The 24,925-nt window shown below is 38.2% G+C and overlaps 3 protein-coding genes across 9 annotated transcripts; 2 read left to right on the top strand and 1 right to left on the bottom strand.

Annotated features, from left to right (window-relative positions):
* The first annotated feature begins 312 nt into the window (after nt 1-312).
* On the top strand, nt 313-10,203 carry LOC147516922 (uncharacterized). 7 transcript variants are annotated; one of them, XM_086589401.1, is made up of 13 exons: nt 313-903; nt 1,535-1,931; nt 1,999-2,671; nt 3,590-3,630; nt 5,734-5,802; nt 6,379-6,479; nt 6,645-6,723; nt 6,981-7,079; nt 7,202-7,267; nt 7,397-7,446; nt 7,560-7,641; nt 8,543-8,637; nt 9,421-10,203. In XM_086589401.1, the coding sequence occupies exons 1-7, from the start codon at nt 470-472 to the stop codon at nt 6,685-6,687; spliced, it is 1,758 nt and encodes a 585-aa protein (XP_086445527.1). In that variant the 5' UTR covers nt 313-469; the 3' UTR covers nt 6,688-6,723; nt 6,981-7,079; nt 7,202-7,267; nt 7,397-7,446; nt 7,560-7,641; nt 8,543-8,637; nt 9,421-10,203. The 7 variants fall into 7 exon arrangements, with proteins under 7 accessions (XP_086445527.1, XP_086445528.1, XP_086445526.1 ...); XM_086589402.1 differs by having other exon boundaries at nt 323-903; nt 7,524-7,641; XM_086589400.1 differs by having other exon boundaries at nt 330-903; nt 6,623-6,723; nt 7,524-7,641.
* LOC147516923 (serine/threonine-protein kinase EDR1-like) lies at nt 7,406-9,547 on the top strand. Its single transcript, XM_086593419.1, has 4 exons — nt 7,406-7,446; nt 7,560-7,641; nt 8,543-8,637; nt 9,421-9,547. The coding sequence occupies exons 1-4, from the start codon at nt 7,406-7,408 to the stop codon at nt 9,545-9,547; spliced, it is 345 nt and encodes a 114-aa protein (XP_086449545.1).
* Nucleotides 10,204-12,080: 1,877 nt separating the features above from the next.
* Nucleotides 12,081-15,574, bottom strand: LOC147516924 (DNA-binding enhancer protein-like protein). The gene is made up of 4 exons (XM_086589406.1): nt 15,388-15,574; nt 15,231-15,286; nt 12,615-12,681; nt 12,081-12,517 (listed from the first exon to the last, which is right to left on the bottom strand). The coding sequence occupies exons 1-4, from the start codon at nt 15,514-15,516 to the stop codon at nt 12,437-12,439; spliced, it is 333 nt and encodes a 110-aa protein (XP_086445532.1). The 5' UTR covers nt 15,517-15,574; the 3' UTR covers nt 12,081-12,436.
* Nucleotides 15,575-24,925: the final 9,351 nt, after the last annotated feature.

Consider the following 24,925-nt stretch of genomic DNA (forward strand, 5'->3'; position numbering starts at 1 on the left):
CGAACTCAATAACTTACCCTCCCCAAGCACACACACCAACAAATCTAAATAAAGTAAATAGTGGTGCCACTAAACTGTATTTACCAAAAAAGGAATGTTATTATTACAAGTCCCAAAAAAATTAAAGAAAAAAAGGCCTAGCCAGCCAGCCCGCCCACTTGTATACAAAACTAGTCTTTCACTGATTGGTCCCAATCTAATATTATTAAACTGCAATTGGTAACTCCTACTGTCAACTTGCAAGATGAGATGAACTACTGTCAATATTTTTTTAGATAAAGAAGACAACTGATACACTTTAAATCACCATAAAACAGGGACCATGAATGATAAGAAACAAAGAAATAACAAAAATTAATATCATAAAACATTTGTGAAGTTCACAAACAACATATATACAAGGTCGGCCATCATAGTTCATTAAGTTTCAGACAAAAACCTTCATTGGGTTTTCAATTCATGCAAAAACATGAACGCCTCACCAACAGAGGAGTTATTGAAAAAGATCCATGACTTAGAAACTGGGCATGCAAGTCTCAAAGAAGAAATGTCACAGCTAAAACTTAGCAGTGAACATGGACAGCAAAAACAGCATCATAGGTCTCATTCTGTATCACCACAAAGACCAAGGTTGGCTTCTTCTTTGAAAAAAATAGGTGGGGTGGTGGGATTTGATGGACCAACTGCTTCTTGGAAACAAGGTTCAGCTTCATTTAGAAATTCATCTCCATTAAAGAGGGAGAGCAAAAATCATGAGCCTGCTTTGAGTCCAAGAAGAGGAGGAAATGGAGGAGGTGGTGGTCTTGGTAATGTGAATTTTACTCATGAACAGTACTTGAATATATTGCAGTGTATGGGTCAGTCTGTTCATATATTTGATCTCAAGGGGAAGATTATTTACTGGTGAGTCACTGGAATGTAGTTCATTTTATTGTTTTGTTTTTGATAGAGGTGTATTGTTTTTATGAATTTGGTGAGTTAGGTTTGTGGGGAATTTGGGATTTGCCTTAGTTTTTAGATTAAAGGTGTTTGAGTTTGACATTTGGGAAGAACAATTTACAGGTGAAGTATCGAAATCGAGTTTCTGTTAATGAAGTTTATTGTTCATATACTTCTTCTGTTTAGAAAAGTTGTTTTATGAGTTTGGTGAATTCGAGCTGTGGGTATTTTGTTGCATTTGCAATGATGTTTTAGTTACTAAGTTTTCAAAGTGAAAAATATTAAGTAGATAAGAAATTATGAGTTTGCTGTTTGAATTCAGCATTGAATGCACGGCTTAATCCTTCATTGATATTTTAAGATTAACTAAGATTTTGAGAAGCTATGAGGAATACCTATTTCATGTGATTGTCTGCATTCACAATATTTGAGATGAGCTGAACTTTTCTGCTGGTTAGATTGACCAAGAAAACAAAAGTGTGTTAAATGGCAATTGAATCTTGACACAAGATATATTTTTCTATTTGACTTGGTACTTTCGTCGTCTTACAAAAACCGTGAGAGGATACGTAACGTCTTACTTTCTATTTTACAGGAATCGAATGGCTGAACTCCTGTATGGTTATTCCTCATCGGAAGCACTTGATCATGATGCCGTTGAGCTCCTTACAGATCCCTGTGACTTTGATGCAGCAAATAGTATAGTTCATCGAACAACAATGGGAGAGAGCTGGACTGGACAGATTCCAGTTAAGAATAAGATAGGAGAGCGGTTTCTAGCTATGGCAACCAACACCCCATTCTATGACGATAGTGGTAGTTTGGTTGGGATTATTTGTGTATCTAGTGATTCACGATCGTTCCAAGCTCAATTATCTAGTACTAGGCCATTGGTCACTTCCAGCATTAGTCAGACTAGAAGCAGTCCCACAAAACTTGGTCTTGATTCTCAACAGCCTCTCCAAAATGCCATTGCTTCTATATCAAATTTGGTGAGTAGTCTTAATTTCTTGATTTGTTCAAACATAGCCTCCATTTATTGTTAGAATCATAAAACAGGCTTCTAAAGTGTCCAACAAAGTGCGAGCAACTATGCGGAGTGGTGAGAATACGGTGGAACATGAAGGTGGGAGCGGAGGTAGCCAGTATTCAGATCAAGGCTTCTCAGATGCCATTCTATCTGACCACAGGGAGGACGCAGCATCAAGTGGAGCTAGCACACCTAGAGGAGATGGTTCACCTTCTCCATTTGCTGTATCTTCTCATTGTACCTCTGAGGAGAAATCCTCTTGGAATCCGTTCAGAGAATTAAATGACAGAGGCGAGGGAAAGACTGGAATCCACAAGATCATAACTTCAAAGGCAGAGGCATGGATAGGTAAAAAGGGTAAATTGTGGCCTTGGAAAGGCAATGAACAGGATGTGGCAGATGCAAAGAATGCCCATCGCGAGTGGCCCGCTTTGAATCATGATCAAGTAGATGATTTTAGTCATGAGACCAATTTTGAATCTAATGCAAAGACGGGAATGCCGGTGGGAGAATATAACCGTGTGGGAAACAATGATGCCTCTGGATCCTGGTCTTCGTCATTTAATGTTAACAGCACAAGTAGTGTGAGCAGTAGTGGGAGTACCAGTAGCTGTGTTGTTTATAAAATGGATATGGAAAATGATTGCTTGGACTGTGAAATTCTGTGGGAAGACTTGCTAATTGGAGAGCAGATAGGGCAAGGTAATAATCTTGCTAAACTTTTCTATGTGCCTTCTATGTGCCACTCCAACATAGCCACTTGATTTTAAGTTCTTAACCTTCAGAGCTTCCATCTCGAAATAGTTTGGCTATAAATGGAGCGGTCCCAGAAACTTATACAGTAATTTGCAAGGCTTTATACCCCCGATGTGGGATTAATCTATATATCTCTACCTGAATATTTCAATACGTTACCTGTTATATTCTTGCTAGAAAAGGTTACAATGTGGTCTTCACTAGAACTCTAGAAGTAAAGTTATATTGTTTATTGGTTCACCCCTTTTGGATTGTGAACATCATGAAGGAAAAAGGACTTTCAAAGAATTGTTACTTGCATTACTAAAGCGAAAATTAAAAGAAAAATGAGAAAACAAATAGATTATATACATTTGATATGTAAAAGTCTGGCATATTTCCCATCTGTTGTATACTATAAAGCTAAGTTACATTCACATGGACACACTTGTTAGTATCTGGGCACCGATAAGGAGTGTCAGAAACAGCAACGTATATAAAGTAAGACAGGACACAACTATGTAAAAATCAATATTATTACTATTCTTTTGTTACACAACTATTTCTTGGGATCAAGACGTTACAAAGCGCCTCAAATAAAATTATTACACAAGTGAGATATCATGGGGTTATGACAATGTTAATAGATTGAGTTTTTAATCTTGTAGGATTTTAGTTCAAAATTGTATGCATGATGTGCTTGTGTGTCCGACACGGATACGTATTGGACATGGATGTTTTTTGAGAATCTGAGTTGTCCATGTTACTTAACTCCATTCTCTTTGTATCTTTTTTACTGTTATGTAAAATTACTTCTCTTCCAATAAATTTTGTGCCAAATCACTCCTTTGAGATTTCATTATGAGATTTTCACCATTTTTGCAGGTTCTTGTGGCACTGTTTATCATGGTCTTTGGTATGGATCGGTATGTTGCCTTTCTTTCTCATAACGAGTAGCCTGTGGCATTCATTATACACTGTGATTGTATCATCCTCTCCCATCCCAAACCTGAACGTTTTGTCCATGTCATGTTGAGGATGTGTTTTTTCCAGATCCATGGAACATAGGTTAAGGCACGTGTCTTTTCTATACTTTCTTCATTCATGTCAGTTTTGGTCTTCCACCTGCCATTTATGACTTGTGCTGTTTTTCTCTGGTTACGCCACGAATACTCTGTGCAGCTCATCTTATATCATCTTGGAACCTACCAAAATTTTACTAGCTGATGTGGACATAAGTCAGGTCATAGTCAAGTCAAGCCTCTGGGTTGCATGCATTAGGAGAACCCTATATAAGAGCGTCATTAGGTGAGACACTATCCTAGCATCAAACACCAAATTTTCAATAATTTGGTGTTTTTAAATCTTCAGGAGAATTACATGTTGATGAAAACACAAAAAAACACCAAAGCAAACACCAAATCGGCCAAAATTTGGTGTTTGTTTTGGTGCTGTATCAAATTTCACCGCGCGGTTTTTTGAACACCGCGGAGCTAGAGTGTGGGCTTCAATCATATGCGGTTTTGCGAAAACCGCGCGAGAGATTTGAAAAGAGAATAAAGAAGAAAGTTGATGTGCGATCGCATGGTTTCTGGAAAACCGCATGGACTTAGGCTTCTAAGGTAGGCTTCTGTGGTGCGGTTTTGCGAAAGCTGCGTAGGCTATACGGTGCGGTTTATCCAAAGTCGTGTCATTTGATGTCAACTATTTGATATTGCTACTGAAGTTGGTTGGTGTTTTTTTGGTTTGGTATTTGGTTTGGTTCAAATATTTGGATATTTGGTGTTTTCTTGGTTTCTCTCCTAAAGATGCTCTAAGTTGGTCGTTTTAATTAGTAGCAACCAGTGTCTTGCTTTGTTGTCAGCTAGTATAGATAAGGGCTTGTAATTAGGGTTTTTCAGTAGTTGATGTTTATAAATTTTTGAGAAGAAATAAAGAGAGACATTTAGGTTTTCTTTGATTTGTTTTTAATTAAAGTGTGGATTTTGCTAAACTGTTGCATCCGCCAGTGTTAAGTCTACATTACTAACCTCTATCAATAATTTTCTCTTAGCTTTCTAATATCCAGATTGACAAACGTGGTACCTCATGTAAAACTAAGTTTGTGGAAGCTTGTGGAAGCATTCGATACAAATTAAATTGAGGAGAACTCAACTATGGTTCCTGATAGAAAACCTAAAAATATAATTTAAAGTCTTTCATAAACACATAATTTAGCTACTGAGTGGTGTTCTTATTACATGCTCTCATCTGTAAATTGGAATTCTTGGGCTACAGAAAACAAAATGTGAAACTAAATAAAAAAAAACAAACATAGAAATATTTAAACTCTCAGGTTGGGCCTATCATTATCTCGTTATCCGCCTTAGTTTTTAGTTTTTCTCTTCTTTCTGTTTTCGTTGTAATTGTAGGATACCTCAATTTCTCATCCTACTAATTTTGATTTAGATTTTAGTATAACATATTTTGCCAATAAAAATCATATGTATATAAAAAAAAATGTATATAGTCAAGAAGGAAGAATTTTATTAAAAAGTAATCTAAAGTGTGAAAAACAACTACGGTTCTTGATAGATACCCTAAAACTATAACTTTCAATCTTTTACAAACTCCTAAATCAACAAAAAAGTTGTTTCTTGAAACATGCTCTTATTTATAATTATGAAAACTAAATAGAAGATATTAAACATGGCAATATAAGCTGTGCAGAGGCTGGGACATATATTATTTGTGACTTTTGATCCCCATTCTGGAATAGCATCCTTACAAAGGGTGCACTGCCATATTTTGTTGCTCCAAGATTATGCTAGACAATGGACAAAGTGCCTATTAATGCATGCATTTTTCTTGGAGCTCATCATTGTGAATTTGTGATCAGCGTTTTTCTTTTCTTGTTCTTCTAGTCCACCTTGTCCTTCTCTAGTTCAGCTCCAGTTGCACATTTTCTTAACTTAAAACAAAGGAAGTGTACTAAAATGCTGTATACCTCATTACTATGTATGAAGTAAAATATTTCTACTTTGCTGCAGGATGTTGCGATTAAGGTATTTTCCAAGCAAGAATATTCTGACGACCTGCTTCTTTCTTTCAGAAAAGAGGTAAGTTTTCACAGCATACTCAGTATTGTTTTCTCAAGTAATTTTCTGGTTCTTGTGCTGATGTTCTTACTTTAGTTGTGTATTGAATCTTTTGGTTTAGATTTACACTTAGTAAGATATACGGTCTGCATTAAGAAGACATATATATATGATGGGGTTATTTTCTTATCAATTTCTAACAATTATCCCATTACCTAATTACACTCGAATTGCATTACATTACAAGAGTATTCCTATGCCGAGTATTAATTTCCTATTGCTGTCTTTGGATCTTTTCTTCTGCAATTTGTGCTCAGTTCTCCAGAGTAGATGAGAGTGAAAGGTTTAAATTTGTACTTAAAGCATGTGAAAAGACTCAAATAGAGTGCAATACCAGGGCGGAATGTTGTGTATATATTGCCAAGGACCTTATCCGGTTTGGTACTTCTTTAAACTAGATACTCTTTAATGGAATTTGTTTTCCCTTTTGACCGATACCATAACCTGGCAGACATTGTTGTTGAATTAACATTTGTAGTGTCTGTGACTACATATAACATGGTTGTCTGGTCTAAATATTAGTTCCTATGTATGAAGGTATTGCTTATGAAGAAGCTCCGGCATCCAAATGTTCTACTCTTTATGGGAGCAGTGACTTCACTGGAGCGTCTTTGCATTGTCACAGAGTTCCTTCCACGGTTTACTCTCTACTTTTCCTTTTGAAAACCATCAATATTGGGATGGATCACCTTAGTTAGTGTTCACTTTAATTTCCTAGTACTACATTTCCTGCTGCTGTGGAATTGTCTAGCATAGTCCATTTCTAAGTCTTGCTTATCAGGATTATGCTCATCTGGATGCAGTGGAAGTTTGTTTCAGTTGCTTCAAGAAACACTTCTAGATTAGACTGGAGGCTGACGAGTTCACATGGCTTTGGATATTGTAAGTATTGGTAGTTCTCATCATTTCATCAGATTGGAAAATATAAAACTATGTAATGCATTTGGTATATGCAATATTTCTATATATACCATTTCATGTAACTTGATAAAATATTTTGCTATGGGCTCTGCTGTCTAATCAAATCTGATAAAGATCAATGACATAAGTACTTGAAAAGAAGCAAGTTTCCTACATCGGGTCCAGTTTTATATATCATCACTGCTTATTTATCATACTCTTGTCTAACCTTTCTGTAGGCGCGGGGCATGAATTATCTTCATCGTTGCAAACCACCTGTCATCCATCGCGATTTAAAGTCGTCAAACTTGCTAGTTGATAAAAACTGGACTGTGAAGGTAGAATCATATATATATTCTCAAGCAATTTCTTTCCCTTGTTTTCTCTCAGCTATATTTCTGTAAATCTGTTTCTATGTAGAAAACAAAAATCACTTGTCGTCCTTATTTCCTTTTATCAGGTTGGCGACTTTGGTCTCTCGCGTCTGAAACATGAAATGTACCTGACGAAGAATGGGAAAGGAACGGTATATAACATAACATTTCCATGAGTTATTTTTACTTTTTAGGTTGCTATTACTCTTGTTGTCATTTGTTTTGGGTCGATCTGTTTAAAGAAAGTAATTAACTCAAGGACAATATTTTCCTGTTTTTAGCCACAATGGATGGCTCCAGAAGTTCTTCGTAATGAGCCTGCAGATGAGAAGTAAGTCGAAATCTTTAAGCGGCAATTGATTATTTTTTATTTCATTACTTATAGTTCTAATATTCTTTAGTTAAAAGTTGTTGTTTTTCTTGTTGAGATGTGGAAAAATTTAGGTCCGATGTGTATAGCTATGGTGTAATATTGTGGGAACTTGTCACTGAGAAGATCCCTTGGGAAAATCACAACTCAATGCAGGTATTATTTTCTGATAACGGCACTTATTGTCACTGAACTACTAGTCAGTTGAACTGATGTGAGTGCATTACAAGTACTATCACAATGTCGGTTCAATTTACCTTATAAGCAGGTGAAGTGCCAGGAAATCAATTTGCTTACCACTCAAAAAGTGGGGAATCATATCCACCCACACGATTAATTCATAACTAATGTATAAAACCATAGATTTGTGAACATAATACACTAATACAGTTGTAGATTTGAACTTATTTTGACAGTGAAGTTTGTGGCATAATAGGGTATCATGTAAAACATGACAAAAAATGGTTTATACATAAATATTGTTTAAGCCTTACCCAAGCATTGGCTCATCAACATGATACTCTTTTTCATTCAATTTTTTATTTAAGCTCATGCTAATTAAGTTGCTAAGAAGATGAACTCAATAACTAAATATGCGTAAACCACCAATGACTTTTATGTTGTAGGTTGTTGAGCTCTCTCCTTGTTCTTATTTTGGTCGACAAAAGTACAAACATCAAGTTATGGTGGAATTTAATTATCATGTCACTAACCCACTTGCTTCTGAAATGTCATCGGGTACTTTCATGACAAGTTCCAGTGCACTAATTGAGTATGATTGCATGAATGACACTTTTTGGTATGAACTACGAAGAAGTTAGAATGCTTTATAGAAGCCTGTCAATAACAAAATCAAGGAAAGAGATCCCTTTCTTTGCAAGAACTAGAAAAGATTTTCTCTGATACATCAGCTTTATCTTTCGTCTGACCCCCCATATATCTACTTCTAATTTCTTGATGCTTGTTCCAAAGAATTTTAGAATATAACTCCTGCACTGCATAAACTATAGAGTTCCATCAAAACATAGATTTCAACCTTTCGTGGTATGTTATGTAGGTGATGGGAGCTGTAGGATTTATGAATCACCGGCTTGAGATCCCGAAAGACTTGGACCCATTGTGGGTGTCGATAATCGAGAGCTGCTGGCACAGGTGCTTAATTTGTTGCATTCTTTCGACACATACATTTTCTCACTTAAGTTTATATCTAGCTTCCAGATGCCACTGATTTGCTGTTACATTGTTAATGAGGGCCTTGGTAGTTTTCCGTATGATTGAATATAGGCAGGAACAATGTGTGGGTTGCTCTCCACAACAAAATGACAGTTCGTCAGAGCAAATTTGATTAAACTATTACATGCACCAAATAGCTATGAAGCTTTACGCCTCTATCTACTGTATGTTTATGTATTTTTTGTCCACGATATCATTAGAATTGGTTTTATTAAACTGAATTTCTTCTGATTTCACCAATGAATGAAATGGGATTTGAAATAAAAGAATGGGACATAAAAAATGTCCGTGTTGCATTGATATACTGCATTCCTTTGTTGTCCAAAACTCAGTAGCACAGTAATGTCCTTGTATATGACCATGTATAACACTGAGAACTCCACTGTACATATTCCATCAACGGAACATCTAATTTAAGATATCATGCAATTGGTTCATATTTCCATATGAGGCCAAAACGTTTGTTACAGATCATTTGGAACAGGGACTGCTAGGTCAGATCTGTACTGGATCCTGAGACAAATCTTTGTAGTGTATTTATGGATACAGCTCAGCTCAATCTGACTCAATTAGTTCAAGACAAAAGAGAAAGAAAAATAGCATAGTTTTGCTCTGGCAGTACAGTCTAGATAATGATTTTCTTGTATCAACATTACTATTATTATTATAATATGTTTTTTTTTTTTTTCTTATGATTTTCAGTGAGCCGCAGTGCCGACCAACATTCCAGGAACTGCTAGAAAGATTTAAAGATTTGCAGAGAAAATGTGTCATTCAATTCCAGGCAACCCGATCTTCCCAGGGGGATATCACACTAATGGTGCCGTAGAGAGTTGAATAGCTGGCTCTGGAAGGCATATTCCAAGTGCACATCTTGGTTTCGGTTGTTTGATCCTTTACAACTCTAGAAATAACTTCAGAAATGAGTTCGCATATCACATGTGGAGAGATTTCAGAATTATCAGCAACTGTGATTGCTTCCGCATGAATCGGTCCAGCTAATTCTGTTTTGGTTCCTCAGTATAGAGATTCGGAGATCAACTACTCAGTACTCATTGCTTTTCTATATGCCTACTATTAGTAGGTGGTAGTTTCCAATTATTTGTGCAGTAAGAGCTGTGGTAAAGTACTCAGCATCCGCCACAGAGATCTGGATTGCTTCTTTGTTTGCAATAGTTGTTGTGATGATGGAGTTTGTGGGAGTGAATTGTTGAATGACGTTGCATTGACGCGGCTATGAGCTTAAACCTGGTTCACGTCTCGGTCCCTGTTTTAAAACAGGAAGAAAGAGGAAAGAGATGTTCCGTCTTTCTTGTCTGAGTTTCCTTGTAACTAATATGTGAGCTCTATAAACGCAACCCATTTAAAAAGCCAACAAGTTAGATAGTTAACATTTTCTTAACTTTCTGGCATCAATTTGAGATAGGTATGGCAGTGTTTGCTTAGCTGGTAAAGTTTCGTGTTAAAGAAGTTTTTACCCCCTGCCGCTAAAGTTTTTACTTGTATGTTGACTTACAGTTGTGTGTATTGGGGGAGACCCTAATTTCCTATCGTGGGGGAAATTCTAATTGGCTCATTTAGGAGGGTAATATTAGTTAACACAAGTTTTTAAAAGAGCTCGGCACAACCAGGTAATCCCCTCAGATGCACAATTACACAAGACACACCTATAGTTATCTTACAATTATATATAAACTTTATCAATTAAATATACAAATAAACATACTGATAATTAAAGAGACGCAAAAATTATATAAAAAAGGATCTTTGTAACATATTAAGAAGACATGAAGATCATAAAATTAACTCAATAACATATTACAAAATCGTGAATTAGAAATTAAAACAAATGATCAAAAACTTATAAACTGCCTCCTTCGTTGTCACGAGCGGCTTTTTAAATAGAGACTGTAGTATTGAAACTCGAGAGGTGGTTTCGGAAAATTCAGAGCAGATTTTGTCGATGTTTTCATCAGAAAACGCCCAACTGTTGTTTGTGAGTTTCATACAATTACCGCAGTTTGTGTGACTAAGATCAGGAGTGATGTATATTAAATTACAACACATAATTTGGTCATCTCCAATATCACAACAAATATTTAGTAAATACACATTTGGATTGGAAGTAGTTTTTAGGTTTAAAACTAATAAGGAATTCTCTCGTTATCCATATACATTATCAAATTTACACCAAAAGTGAAGTTGTATCATAATTCATCAGAGATTACTCATAACATTCACATGAGAGCGCATTCGAAAAATATGAGTAATAATGTAATAAGGATTTGTTCATCCCTATAATTGGGCTTATGCTTTTCGACGTCCCAATCCAAACCCAACCTAAATTAAAGCCGGGTTTTTACTTTCCAACTCAATCCTGACAAGAAAAGCTTTGGTCCTCAGCGCTTAGAACTGAAACGGCTCTAGACAACAAATTCTTTTTCCACGTCAGCAATTTCACAAAAAAAGTCTTAATCAAATTTTAAAAAAAAAACACAAAAGCCCAAATGTGTGGTCCGAAGCTGTTTTGGACTTTTTCCAATCTGACCCAATGAAAACTTTTTGCAGCCCAAACTTGTCAGAACTCTGGTTTAGCCCGTAGTAATAGCTTCTAGCCTACAACTAATACCAACGTCCTTTATTCTTTGCCATAAGTCCAAAACCATTCCTTGTTGCCTTGTTCCGTCTCAAAATAACAGTCAAACAAGCACAGCCGTAGTAGAGGAAGACATGTAGCCATGCGGGTGAATAGGATCCTGGCGACATCCTAGCGAATGAGCCACTTAGAGATACTTGACCTCTCCGCCTAGTACAAACAAGAAGATGTTTGCAAACCAGTATCACTGAGGCTACGACATTGGAGTTGCGGTGCACAAATTGAAAGTCAGACTCCTCGTTCATGGTTCATGCAAAGGAAATATTGCATATCTAGTATGATAGTATCTAACTATCTATGTTAAAAACCACCGGACTTGGCTGGATCATTGATGACCCATTGCATCTCACCTAATCCAATCTCAAATCCCAAACCATATCACGGTATTCATCTTGCTGTACTTGTGCCATTTACCCATTAACATCCAGGCAGCCTGAGTTGGGATGCGACACTCATTGAGATACCTTGTCTAAGAAATTGTATAGCATATGATTCAGAAGGTTAACCAAAGAAGATAACAAAGGTACACCGGCCACAAACTACAGTATATGGCAGTCCTAGTAGTAGCTTAGGGCAGTTTTGTTCGCATATGCTAATGAGCTTTCAGCCTTACGGGTGGACACAGTACACAGAAGTCATCCAAGACTAATCAGCAATTCGCTTTAATTTAATGAACAAATGTAGCCTCATACCATTGCAACTAACATAGATAAACACAGTTACTAGATAAGCCTTATACTGTCAGAGGAATACAACTAGACCAGACTGCCCTATTTTATTCAAACAAGTGTGGATAATCAAAAAATTTACGACAAACTACAATTTAACCATGATCGGAGACACCTCGCAAGGCTTATATAACTTGATCCTTAGATTTACTTTGCCAATACACTGATAACACATATGATGGTCTTTTTCAACGCATTTACTGACTCCAAGGCCAAAATGAAAACAATGCAACACAAAATCATTTATTCCCCTGAAGTCAAAAATATTCTGCCCAAAGGTTTTCTAGTAAATGGGCTTGTTGCTATGTGAATCTCTGATGAGTTCGACTTTGTATTAGCAAAGCAAGTGACGAATAGCAGCAACAGCATCACCTTTGTGCTCTCGCAGTGTTCTTTCTGCCACCTTCTTGCCCAACTGTTTAGATATTGAGATAGAAAACCTGACCTTACAGAAGAAACTAACCACAAAATCTAGGAAGCTGATGAAAACAAAGGCAAAAAAGACAACAAACCTCTAGCTCATTTGCAATGATATCCACATCAGCAGCATTGATCTTAACAGCAGATAATTCTTTCTCCCTGCAGAAAACCAATTTAGATATGTGATTCTGCAATAGTAGCGGAAATGAAATTGACTACTAGTACGTATTCCCACCTGTGACTTTTGTACATTCAATTGGCTCTACATCTTGAAAATAGTGGGTAATCTAGCATATTACAGTAAAAAACTCAGCGATTTTTTTTTTGAAATAAATCAAGTATTGGCGGACTCGACATAAAATTAATACTAGGAACACAAGTAAAATTGTATTGTTGTTAATGGAGAGAAGGTTTGGAGAGAAAAGGGAGAGAGGATACGGCCTTATTAGTTTCGGCCTTGTATCACTTCAGAATATCTAAGATAATAAGGGTTTACAATAATAGAAGCTTCCTATTAGAACTCTGACAAGAATGTTATGCAGTACATGCAACAAGGCCCTTTCGATATAATTAACAGCCCATTGCAAACTCTGCAGTGAAGTTTTTAACAGTTGTTTAAATAAACATAAATGTATAATCATTTCTTTGGTCATTTGCTGAAAAATGTCATTACAATGTAGTGATGGACAAAATCATCATCTTCCTAGTACATTTACACGGTAATAGATATATAAAACTTACCATCTCCATTCAAACTTCCATCTCAAACCATAGCAAGTCTTCATACTTTCTCTCACTAAATGCATCAAAATTCATTCTCACTATTGCTCTTGGAGTTTTAGAACTTTAACAACATACAAGAAGTCTTCAATAGTTGTTAGTTGATTACAAGCTAAACTAGTTTCAAGAGTGTCATCTAAACTTCCACTCTTATATTCCATTCTGGTCATGGAACCAATACGCTAATGATCCCTTCATAACTCTACTTTAAACTTATATGATTTGTATCCAATCAACATGCCTTATTTTGACAGTTACCGGCACCTCTCCTTGAGTATGCATAATTACAATCACGAACTAGTGTAAATTACTAAAATGTATAGCCCTCTGAATAAACGCACTACAATAGGCATGATCAGCCTTACAGCTCTACTAAACAAGTTATTTAAGAATGTCATACAGTAAACAACTCCTCAAATGACAATTCTCTCGCATTCATCAGTGAAAGAAATACTCCTGGCTTGCTTGATTGATTCCTATTGGACTTTCTTTGCACTAACACAAATGTACAGGAAGTCATGACATACTTAAGTCCTCATATGATGTTCTCTGGCACTTATCAATCTTCAGTACTACAGGCCTAGTTTAACATTGGAGCTTATTCAGTTTGTATCAATGAGTCCTCTTCTTTCTGTTCCTGGGTAATGAGGTATATGGTAGGAGATGAATGAGAGCTAACCTGGAGTTGGACTAGCTAAGGATTGAAGGGGAGAGCGAAGGGGGTGTAGGCCATCTCAACATATTTCCTTTCGTAGGACCTTCACTTCATCCCATGTTTAGTCCTTTTTTTTTATTCAGTATTCCATTCCCAATAAAATTATTACAAGATTGCTAAGAATTGCTAAACACAACCCCACAAGATGGTCCAAATGTCCAATACAAACAATTACAGAACTAGAGTATCCCAATTAAAAAATTAGATCTTGGAATATCAATTCCCTAAAATTGGTGACATTACTCAACCAATCATACCAAAGCTCATTGATATCCACCAATATCTTGTGCACTTTCTTTTCCTTGTTCTCAAACACTATTTTCTTACGTTCCAACCATATCCCCCACACTATTGCCTTAGGAAGATGTTCCGCTAATCACTTGGATCTTGGTGACAGCTTCCACGAAGATGTCACTACCAAGAGTCTCTCTAATTTCACCCAGATAAATCCACCGGACAAAGGACTAATAGTTGATCCACTTCCTCGTCCTCCACCTCCTCACAAAGTGAGCAAACATTATGGATATCCTTACCTATGTTTCATCTGTCATAATCGGCCTTCACTAATAAAAAAACGTGAAATAAAAAAGAAGCCCCTAACAAATAAACTATAAACTTATAAAGTGTCAGAATTCTATTGTCACATAGAAGTCACTATCCACACTTCCTATTAAGAGCTCCAAGGAACAGTTTAATCTAGGAAAACTACGGAGACTGCCTGTGACAAGGTGATGCTATGTCTTGGTGACACACTGGCAAGGCGCCTTCTCTAAGGTGAGCCTATGCGAGTGCTTTAAAAAGAGTTTAGGTTTTAACCTACTATATTTATAAGGGCCTTTTTCTGGGGTTGTGTTTCGCTCTGTACATTAATCTTAGTTTTTACATCAAAGTTGTATTTCTTATCCTTTTCCCCGTCTTATTCTTCCTTTTGTTCAATTATTCATTTTCTTTTATGGTGATCGCGTACTTGCAACAGGCCATAATAGAAGTTTTTTTTTTGTCAATTATGGAAGGGATATGTGCACGTTTGTGAGTAGAGGAACTTCATATAGTCTTTAGTAAAGAAATCCCAGTAGAGAAACTGCTCAAGTCATCTACATATTGTGAATAACTCGGTATTTAGAAACTTCATATCTAACTATATCAATACACAAAACATAGTCAGACCGTAGATGTAGAAGCATAAACAAACTCCCAAGTGTAACATTCATACCTGAGTCTCATTGCATTCAAATCGGCTTCCGATGACGCAGAAATTGATGCCATAGCCTACACATGACCATTACAACACATAAAACAATCACACACTCCTAAAATACTCAATTTAATAGATACAATGAAGTATAAGTATTGGTTTTTTAAGTGTATACCTCTTGAACTCTAGTGGAATTAAGCTGACGATCTTCGACATGGTCAGTAAGCTTGTCAAGTGCTTTGCTTTGTTGCTGCAAGTCTTTTGAGTCCTCTACTCTATCAATCCCTTCTTCTCCTCCCTCCATTCCTCTTTTTTCTCTCTCTACTCAAAACCTAATTTTTTTTAAGTGGTTTTATAACATCAGCCCATGGGCTCAAACAAAGCCCGTATTTGTAATCTATCTGGTCCGGCCCAATTGTGGTGCGAAGTGGAAACTGGAAACGTTCTATTTTCCTTGAAGATAGCATCAGGTAGAGAATTGACCCACATGTGACCATGCATGCAAATAGCAAAGTACGGAAAACTGGAGATTTGTGTGGATATGAAGATAGGAGAGACCACATTTTAATGGAATTTTGACAACTCGGATTTAACACATTAAATACTTACACTATAAATACTCCTTCAGATATCTCTTACAGCCATAACGAGTTTTTTTTATTCTTTTCTTTACAACAGAAAGATGGGTAAGTTTTTAAAGAGTAGTAGTTTGATGTTGGTTTCGTTCTTGGGAGTGATTGCTATTACAGAATGTACCTTTGGTCCATACTTTAATCCACACGTGATGCATGGTCATCACTCCGGTCAAGGTTTTGGTCACGGTGGCGGTTCCGGTGGAGGAGAATTTAAAGGCGACTTCAGCTGGGGGGGTAAAGGTAGTGGCCACTTTGGTGGCGGCGGCCAAGGAAGTGGGGCAGTAAGCGGAAGTGGGTCAGCAAGTGGAAGTGGTTCAGGTGGTGCTACTGGAGGAGGAGGACTCGGTGGTGTTAGCGGCGGTAAAGGATTCGGTGCTGGAAACTTTGGAGGTGGTTCTAGTGGTAGCTTTAGCGGTGGAGGAGGAGGCAGTTTTAGGGGTGGTGCTAGCGGTGGCAAAGGGTTTTCTGGTAACGTTGGAGGCAGTGGTGGATCTACCGGCGGAGGAGTCGTTGACGCCCCACAAGGTAGTATTACCGGTGGTAGTGGAGGAAAATCAAGTGGTGGTGGTAGTATAGGTGGTGGTTCTAGTTTTAATGGTGGAGGTAGCTTCAGTGGTAGTGGTGGTGCTAGTGCAGGCGGTGGTTCTAGTGGTAATTCTGGAGTTGCAAGTGCCCCTCTAGGCAGCGTTAGCAGTGGTGGTGGTGGTAGTGTTAGCGGTGGTAGTGGAGGAAAAACAAGTGGTGGCGGCAGTATAGGCGGTGGTTCTAGTTTTAACGGTGGAGGTAGCTTCAGCGGTAGTGGCGGTGCAAGTGCAGGCGGTGGTTCTAGTGGTAGTTTTGGAGTTGCAAGTGCCCCTCTAGGCAGTGTTAGCGGCGGTGGTGGAGGAAGAGCAAGTGGTGGTGGTAGTGGAGGAAAAGCAAGTGGTGGTGGTGGTGGTGGTAGTATAGGCGATGGTTCTAGTTTTAATGGTGGAGGTAGCTTCAGTGGTAGTGGTGGTGCAGGTGCAGGCAGTGGTTCTAGTGGTAAATCTGGAGTTGCAAGTGCCCCTCTAGGCAGTGCTAGCGGCGGTGGTGGAGGAAAAGCAAGTGGTGGTGGTAGTGGAGAAAAAGCAAGGGGTGGTGGTAGTATAGGCGGTGGTTCGAGTTTTAATAGTGGAGGTAGTTTCAGCGGTAGTGGTGGTGCAGGTGCAGGCGGTGGTTCTAGTGGTAGTTTTGGAGTTGCAAGTGCCCCTCTAGGCAGTGTTAGCGGCGGTGGTGGAGGAAAAGCAAGTGGTGGTGGTAGTGGAGGAAAAGCAAGGGGTGGTGGTAGTATAGGCGGTGGTTCGAGTTTTAACAGTGGAGGTAGCTTCAGCGGTAGTGGTGGTGCAAGTGTAGGCGGTGGTTCTAGTGGTAGTTATGGAGTTGCAAGTGCCCCTCTAGGCAGTGTTAGCGGCGGTGGTGGAGGAAAAGCAAGTGGTGGTGGTAGTGTTAGCGGTGGTAGTGGAGGAAAAGCAAGGGGTGGTGGTAGTACAGGCGGTGGTTCTAGTTTTAAGGGAGGTAGCCCGTCAAATAGTGGTGGTGCAAGTGCAGGCGGTGGTTCTAGTGGTAGTTCTGGAGTTGTAAGTGCCCCTCTAAGCAGTGTTAGCGGCGGTGGTGGAGGAAAAGCAAGTGGTGGTGGTAGTGTTAGCAGTGGTAGTGGAGGAAAAGCAAGTGGTGGTGGTAGTGGAGAAAAAGCAAGTGGTGGTGGTGGTAGTATAGGCGATGGTTCTAGTTTTAACGGTGGAGGTAGCTTCAACGGTAGTGGTGGTGCAAGTGCAGGTGGTGGTTCTAGTGGTAGTTCTGGAGTTGCAAGTTCCCCTCTAGGCAGTGTTAGCGGTGGTGGTGGAGGAAAAGCAAGTGGTGGTGGTAGTGTTAGCAGTGGTAGTGGAGGAAAAACAAGTGGTGGTGGTAGTGTTAGCAGTGGTAGTGGAGGAAAAGCAAGTGGTGGTGGTAGTATAGGTGGTGGTTCTAGTTTTAACGGTGGAGGTAGCTTCAGCAGGAGTGGTGGTGCTAGTGCAGGTGGTGGTTCAAGAAGTAGTAATGGAGTTGCTAGTGCCCCTCTAGGCAGTGTGAGTGGTAGTGGTGCAGGAAAAGTAAGTGGTGGTGCTAGTGTAGGCGGTGTGTCTAGCAGTGGTGGTGGAGGGAAAGTAAGCGGCGGTGCCAGCGCAGGTGGTGCTACCTCTGGTGGAGCTGGAGTTGTTAGTGCCCCTCAAGCTGGTGTCCCCAGTGGTGGAGTTGCTGGTGGCAGTCAAGGTAGTGTTAGCGGTAGTGGTGGAGGAAAATTTGGCAGTGGAGGCAGTTTTAGTGGTAGTGGAGGAGGAAAAGTAAGCGGCGGTGGTTCCAGTAATGGTGGAGTCACTGGTGGTTCTACTGGTAGTGGTAGTAATGTAGGTGGTGGTTTTGGTGGTCATGGTGCTGCTGGAGGTGGTACTAGTGGTAGTGCTAATGGTGGAGGAGTTGGCAATGGCGGATTCCATGGCGAAAAAAGTGGTAATTTCAACTTTGGTTTCGGATTTGGTGGTAGCGGAAATGGTAAAGGAGGATTTAGTGAAAATGGCAACTTTGGTGGACATGGAGGAAACATAGGCGGTTCTGCTGGAGGCACAGGAGCGGGAGCTGGTGCTGGAAATGGTAACTTTGGCGGAGGTGGAGATTTTAAAAGCAGCTTTAGAGGAAGTGGTCAGATCGGTGGTGGTTTGGGGAAGGGGGGGAATATTGCTGGAGGAACTTGATTAGTTTATCAAATTTTGTTATTTATTTGTTGCGAGCCATGTTGTACGATCCGTTCAAGTCGATGGATGGATGTACTTCTATTGTGCGGCCTCTTTTTAGTCTTTGTATGTATAGCCTTTGCGGGTTTTCGTTAATTTCCCATGTAATGATTTTGATAAAAGTAAATTCCAATAATATGCTCTCATAGTCTCATTCGAGTGATTTTTTGCTCTCAAGGGTTCTTCCTCAATTCCCAGCTGTACACGTCTAAAGACTCTAAACCCAATCCCAGCAAAACGGAAGTGGTAGTTTGCTTAATATTGTTTACAAATAATAACTCAAAGAACCGGTTACTTGGCTTGGCTTGATCAGGAACATACATCATTCCAAATAAGTGAAAATAATTATTCTATGGTACTCGCGGGCACCTCCCATTTTGTGTTGGGCGGACCAAAAAAAAAAAAAAATTATTACAAATTTGCCATTGACCTAAAAATTGTAATTTGTGTTGGGCACCTCCCAACTACATCGAGGTAACATGAAGCCAACCTGTTTAGCCTTTCTCTTCTTCTCCCACATTCCTAATCCCTAAACTATACCCTAAGTCCTAAACTTCGAAACAGTAAAATATAAGACCTGAGATTTTTAGAACATGAAGATGAACCATTTAATGAACAAATGAGAGAAAATGAAGAAGAGAGAGGAATGGAAGATGACCAAATGAGAGAAAATGTTAAAAGTGAAGAAGTTGCAATGGGAAGTGAAGACGAAGATGATACAATCAGTCAGACAATGGAGATGCCAAGAAATCGTCGACGACATAAGATAAACCTAGCTAGAGTTTGTGTTTGTGAGCTTGTGTTTCCTGAGTCCCAAACGACCCCACCAAATCAAATTTGGGCATCACGAATGACCCAGCCATATCGATAGATATTAGTCCTAAACGACCTAGCTACATCGATTACCTTCAGTTCTAAACGATATGACCACATCGAATTGGGTGAGTCCCAAATGACCTAGTCACATCGAATGAGAAAAAAATTATTAAAATGAAATTTCACCAAATCGATTTGGGTACGTAATTACAACTCTAATAAAATTGTATAAAAAATCATCTGTATAAAACATCACTTAACAATTGTTCTTCATGCAGGATCCTTTGCTGGGTTCCGAGAACCGTGGAAACTCGAATGACGTGGATGATGTTCAACCGTTTTCAATGGATACAATAGAAATATTTACTACAGATGAGGTACATATTAGGTATTGATTTTATTTGTTTTTATTTTCTAAATGAAATTATATTAGTGTATTGATTGTTGTTTTCTTCATATCTTTAGGTATTTCATACACGTAATGAGGTAATTGGTTGGGCAACTGCTCGGGGAAAACTATGTAATGTGGTTGTAGTAATTGGGAAGTCGCAAAATGCTAAGGGCAACCGATAGTACCAAGGCTGGATTTAACTTGTGAGAGTTCGAGTGTGTATCGTTCACACAAAAAGGTGGGTGAGGATAAAGCTAATAAGAGAAATACAGGAACTGCAAAATGTGGTTGTCCATTTAAGTTAAGATGTTTTTTCCAACGCGGCACTATCGATAGTTGGAAAATTGCTGTTGTTAATGGTGTTCACAACCATCCACTGGCAAAGACCCTTGAAGGACATGCATTTGCAACTCGGCTGACCGTTCCACAATTCGAGTACTTGTCAGAGATGACTCAAAATTCAGTTAAGCCTAAAGAAGTTTTGAAGTCCATCAGAAATAGGCATCCTGAAAACCTATCCAGCATATATCAAGTTTATAATGTGAGGCACAATGTGAGGACGTTGGATATGAATGGTCTCACGCAAATGCAGAGATTGCATGAGATGTTATCAAAAAACCATTATTTCAAGGAGGTGAGAGAGGATACGAATACGGATGAGATAACATGGTTGTTATGGGCCCATCCAGAGGGAGTTAAGTTGACTTGGACTTTTCCAAAAGTTATCATCATAGACGCCACCTACAAAACCAATAGGTATCGGTGGCCTTTTGTATAGTTTGTGGGGGTGACTTCAACCTGAAAGTTTTTCACGGTCTGTCAAGTGTTGCTTCGGTCTGAAACAATGATAGACTATGAGTGGGCTTTGCGTTAGTCTAACGGCTTGCTGGGTGACGAAAGGTCATCTGTGATCGTGTCTGATAGGGAGTTGGCCTTCATACGTGCCGTTGATATTGTGTTCCCTGACGCACACAAGCATCTCTGTAGATGGCATATTGCTACGTGTGTCCTTCAAAAATGCCACGATTTTTTCCAACCACAGAACTTGTAGAGAAAGGCCAATTCTCGTGGAACACTGTAGTGAAATCAAGGACTGAGGATATCTTCAACCGTAGATTTGCTACTTTGGAAAAACACTATAGGGTTAAGTACTCCAATTTTGTCAGTTATCTACGATAGACTTGGTGGTCTTACAAGGATCGATTCGTATATTGTTAAACAGACCAACACATTCACTTTGGGAGTACAACGACCAATAGAGTCAAAGGGTCTCATGCTCAGGTGAAACGTGTTCTAGGAAACACAAATAGACATGATTTTCTAGGTATGTTTTACTTGATTCACCCTATTTTAGAGATTTAGATGTCCGAGATTAGAGGTACTTTTGAGAGGAGTCTGATTCTAACTCAGCACCGCCACAAAATTCCGTTATTTCGTGAACTCAGAAACCTGGTCTCTATAAAATGTTTGGACTTGCTTTTTGAAGAACTGAATACCCGCGTCCAGAATCCTGCTAAAGACTCTGAGTTCATTTATGGGTGTTATTTGCCTACCAGCCATGGATTGCCATGTGCTCACAAAATTATAGAACTTCAAAAGCAAGAGCGGTCCATATCTTTGAGTGCTATTGATCCTTTTTGGAAAACTTTGTCTGCCTCTCCAAATGTGTATGTGGGTGTTAGTCCCGATTGTAGACCTTCGGTGGATATGTTCCAGAAAAGGTATGAAATGGCTTCTGAAGAAGAGCAGAGGGTTATAGTTAGGAAACTTATGGAGATTGCCATGTCAGAAAGTACATGGCTAGAACTGCCTCAAGAGGAGGCGAAAACCAAAGGCCAGCCTAAGGATAGCTGTAAGAGAAAGCTTCAAACTGAGGATGAGAACTCTTCAAAGCGAGATCCATCTAGTTTTGAACATTCCCAACGTGAGCATGAAGAGTGGGTCTCGTCGCAACAATCGGAATGTACGCCAAATTCTAAGCATTCTCATAAAACACCCACACCATCGAAATACGCTACTCCAAACCCACCTGCAGAGAAGTCTTCTCCAAAACCACCTTTGCCACAAAAAACAACAACCACACCACGGAATAACTTTTCTAAAAATTCACCTTTACCACATAAAACAACCACACCACGGAATAACTCTTCTAAAAAATCACCTTACCACCTAAAACAAACACACCACGGAATAACTCTTCTAAAAAATCACCTCAAAAGTTAGACATTAGCACTTTTAGGGGGCCGAAACATTACAGTTTGGATATTCCAGAAGAACTGTACAATATATTGTTAAAGTGGATGACCCTTTGGGTGATATGGCAATTGCGGGTATAAAGCAATGTGCATTGCACTGGGAAGAAGTCAGGAAGAGTGGTCGTGGATGAGAAATGAGTTGTTACAAGAACTTAATGACAACCTCCCCCTATACTGTATATTGTACACTCACAGTGAGGTTAGGTATGTGAAACCTACAATTTCACATAAATATGGTTGGGCACCCCCTGATAAGTGGATGAGCACGCCCTTTGCTGGATATCTATTTGCTTCGAGATTTAATGTCGTCCTCCTACATTTAGGAAGTACGTACTGCCATCTTATCTTGCCACTGAGAACCCAAGAAAATCCTGAGAGAGTAAAGAAAGTGTTGGGTATCGCTTACATACAGGGATGTCATTTTGTCCATGTTGAACTTGTTGATGATTGTTCGGTTCCAAAACCGATGCAAAGATGGCGTAGAGCTCAACACTTAATTGCAGATAGTTCGGATACTGCATTACAAGCAAGACAAGCACAATTTACGACATTGAACATTCCCAGTTTAGTATTGGAAGACGAGCACACTAATTATAGGTCCAAAATACCAATAGTACATGTTATCGAATAAGTCTATTTAATTAATGTTCATGTGGTTGGAATTGTAATTTAGTTTTTGGTACAATTTTCTTAAATTTGATGGTATTCTTTGGCGAAATTTGATGTATGGATGTATGTTTGCTTGATTTGGATGGTTTGGATGTATGTATATGTTTGTTTGGTTTGATCTTTATAGTAAATTGGTTGTTTTGGATTTGATAGGGTAGTATATGATTTTGTTTGGATATGAAAGTCCCAAAAAACCAAATGGATTTGCCAAGTTTTTGTCCCAAACGACTTGGCCACATCGCCCAAGCCACTCCCAAACGATCTGATGGGATCGTTCTAGAGCCAAAATTCCAGCAGCATCAAATTTTTGATCTTGAACGATCTCACCACATCAGGACATTCAGTTCCAAACGACCTAGACATATCGTTCCAGATCAAGCCAAAATTCTAGCAGGTTTGTTTCAAATGACATGGCCATATCGATCAACTTTTGTTCTAAATGACCTAGACATATCGATTAGCCTATGTTCCAAATGACCTGGACATATCGATTAGCATATGTTCCAAATGACCCACTTACACCGCTAGAATCATTCTCGTGTTCATCCATTTGTGCCTAATATTGGGTTTAGGGACTCAAAATTCAACACAGTTTATGCTAATTGAATATTACAAATTGTGAAATTGATTAAAACTTTACAAATTGAATTAACAATACTTAATTGAACAATATAATCGATTAAAACTGATGAATTATCGACCAAATTATATTGACTCAGTGTATATCTTAGTAAGTTTAGGGTTTTGACATATGTATTCAACACAGTTTACGCTAATTGAACATTACAAATTGATTAAAACTTTATAATTTCAATTAACAATACTTAATTATATTGAACAATAGTCGATTAAAACTGATGAATTATCGACCAAATTGCATCGACTTAGTGTATATCTCAGTACATTTAGGGTTTTGACATATGTCTTATAAGTTTATAACATATCAACACAACCAATCGAGATAGAAAAATCATAATTTGATTTGAAAAATTGAATTATGAAAAATTAAAATCATAGCAAGTCTTGCATGTAACAAACTGTTACATGCAAGACTTGTCAGTTATGAGATGGTATCAGCACGAAATACATATATGACCAACTTAGGGTTTACACAAACAAATTGAATGAGAATAATTGTAATCAAAGCAAATCTAATATAATATTATTTAAAAAAAATTTAAACTTGTTATTTTCCATTTTGTTTTGTTCAATTGCAAATCATAAACATCGTGCACTGGGTTTAGGGTTTAGGGTTTAGAAATTTCGGACTAAATTACATACCCAAGTCGATTTGGCAAAATTTCATTCCATTTTAATTAATTGTTCTAAATAGTTATTTTCATTTCAAACATATTTCACTCATAATTTCATCATTAAAAACTATTTGCACTGGATTTAGGGTTTAGGGTTTATGAAGAAGTGTTTTCGGACGAAAAATTCGTATCCAAATCGAAATTTTGAACATATTCATAGAATAACTATATTCCAATAAAAAATATTTCAATCATAATAATTTTGAATTTTCTAAAATTATTTGAAAATTTGCACAAATATCAATTCATTTGTTTAAAAGTATCAAAATTTGTGCCTCTGGAACAATGTGATGGAGTCGTTTGGACTTATTGTCTCTCGATGTTGTCACATCGTTTGGAACTAAAAACCATGGATGTGGTGAGATCGTTTATGCTTGAAGTGTCTTGATGTGATAAGATCGTTCGGGACCAAAACTTTGATGCTGCTGGAATTTTGGCTCTGGAACGATATGGCCAGGTCGTTTGGAAGTGAAGTCCTCGATGTGGTGAGATCAATTGAGACAAAAAAATTGATGCTGTTGGAATTTTAGCTTTGCAACGATCCCATCAGATCGTTTGGGAGTGGATTTCTCGATGTGGCCACGTCATTTGGGACAAAAACTTGGCAAAATTCATTTGGTTTTTTGGGACTTTCATATCCAAACAAAATCATATCCCTGTCAAATCCAAAACAACCAATAAAGAGTAATACAAATCTAAAACAACCAATAAAGATTAAGACAAATACGAAGACATCCGTTTAACTTAAAAATACATCAAGATCCACAATTACATATATCAAATCTCATAATACATTAGACACCAAATACATTAAATCCAAAACAACAAATTTCCTATCTAAGATG

This window comes from Coptis chinensis, chromosome 2 (genome assembly GCF_015680905.1).
Source record: "Coptis chinensis isolate HL-2020 chromosome 2, ASM1568090v1, whole genome shotgun sequence".
In the NCBI taxonomy this organism is placed as follows: Eukaryota; Viridiplantae; Streptophyta; class Magnoliopsida; order Ranunculales; family Ranunculaceae; genus Coptis; species Coptis chinensis.

Coding starts and splice junctions, on each gene's coding strand:
- LOC147516923 (XM_086593419.1), top strand. CDS start 7,406: ATGGCTCCAGAAGTTCTTCGTAATGAGCCTGCAGATGAGAA. Junction 7,447..7,559: donor AATGAGCCTGCAGATGAGAA/GTAAGTCGAAAT, acceptor GGAAAAATTTAG/GTCCGATGTGTATAGCTATG. Junction 7,642..8,542: donor AAAATCACAACTCAATGCAG/GTATTATTTTCT, acceptor TATGTTATGTAG/GTGATGGGAGCTGTAGGATT.
- LOC147516924 (XM_086589406.1), bottom strand. CDS start 15,516: ATGGAGGGAGGAGAAGAAGGGATTGATAGAGTAGAGGACTCAAAAGAC. Junction 15,287..15,387: donor ATTCCACTAGAGTTCAAGAG/GTATACACTTAA, acceptor GGTCATGTGTAG/GCTATGGCATCAATTTCTGC. Junction 12,518..12,614: donor TCATTGCAAATGAGCTAGAG/GTTTGTTGTCTT, acceptor ATATCTAAACAG/TTGGGCAAGAAGGTGGCAGA.
- LOC147516922 (XM_086589400.1), top strand. CDS start 470: ATGAACGCCTCACCAACAGAGGAGTTATTGAAAAAGATCCATGACTTA. Junction 2,672..3,589: donor TGGAGAGCAGATAGGGCAAG/GTAATAATCTTG, acceptor CCATTTTTGCAG/GTTCTTGTGGCACTGTTTAT. Junction 3,631..5,733: donor ATGGTCTTTGGTATGGATCG/GTATGTTGCCTT, acceptor ACTTTGCTGCAG/GATGTTGCGATTAAGGTATT.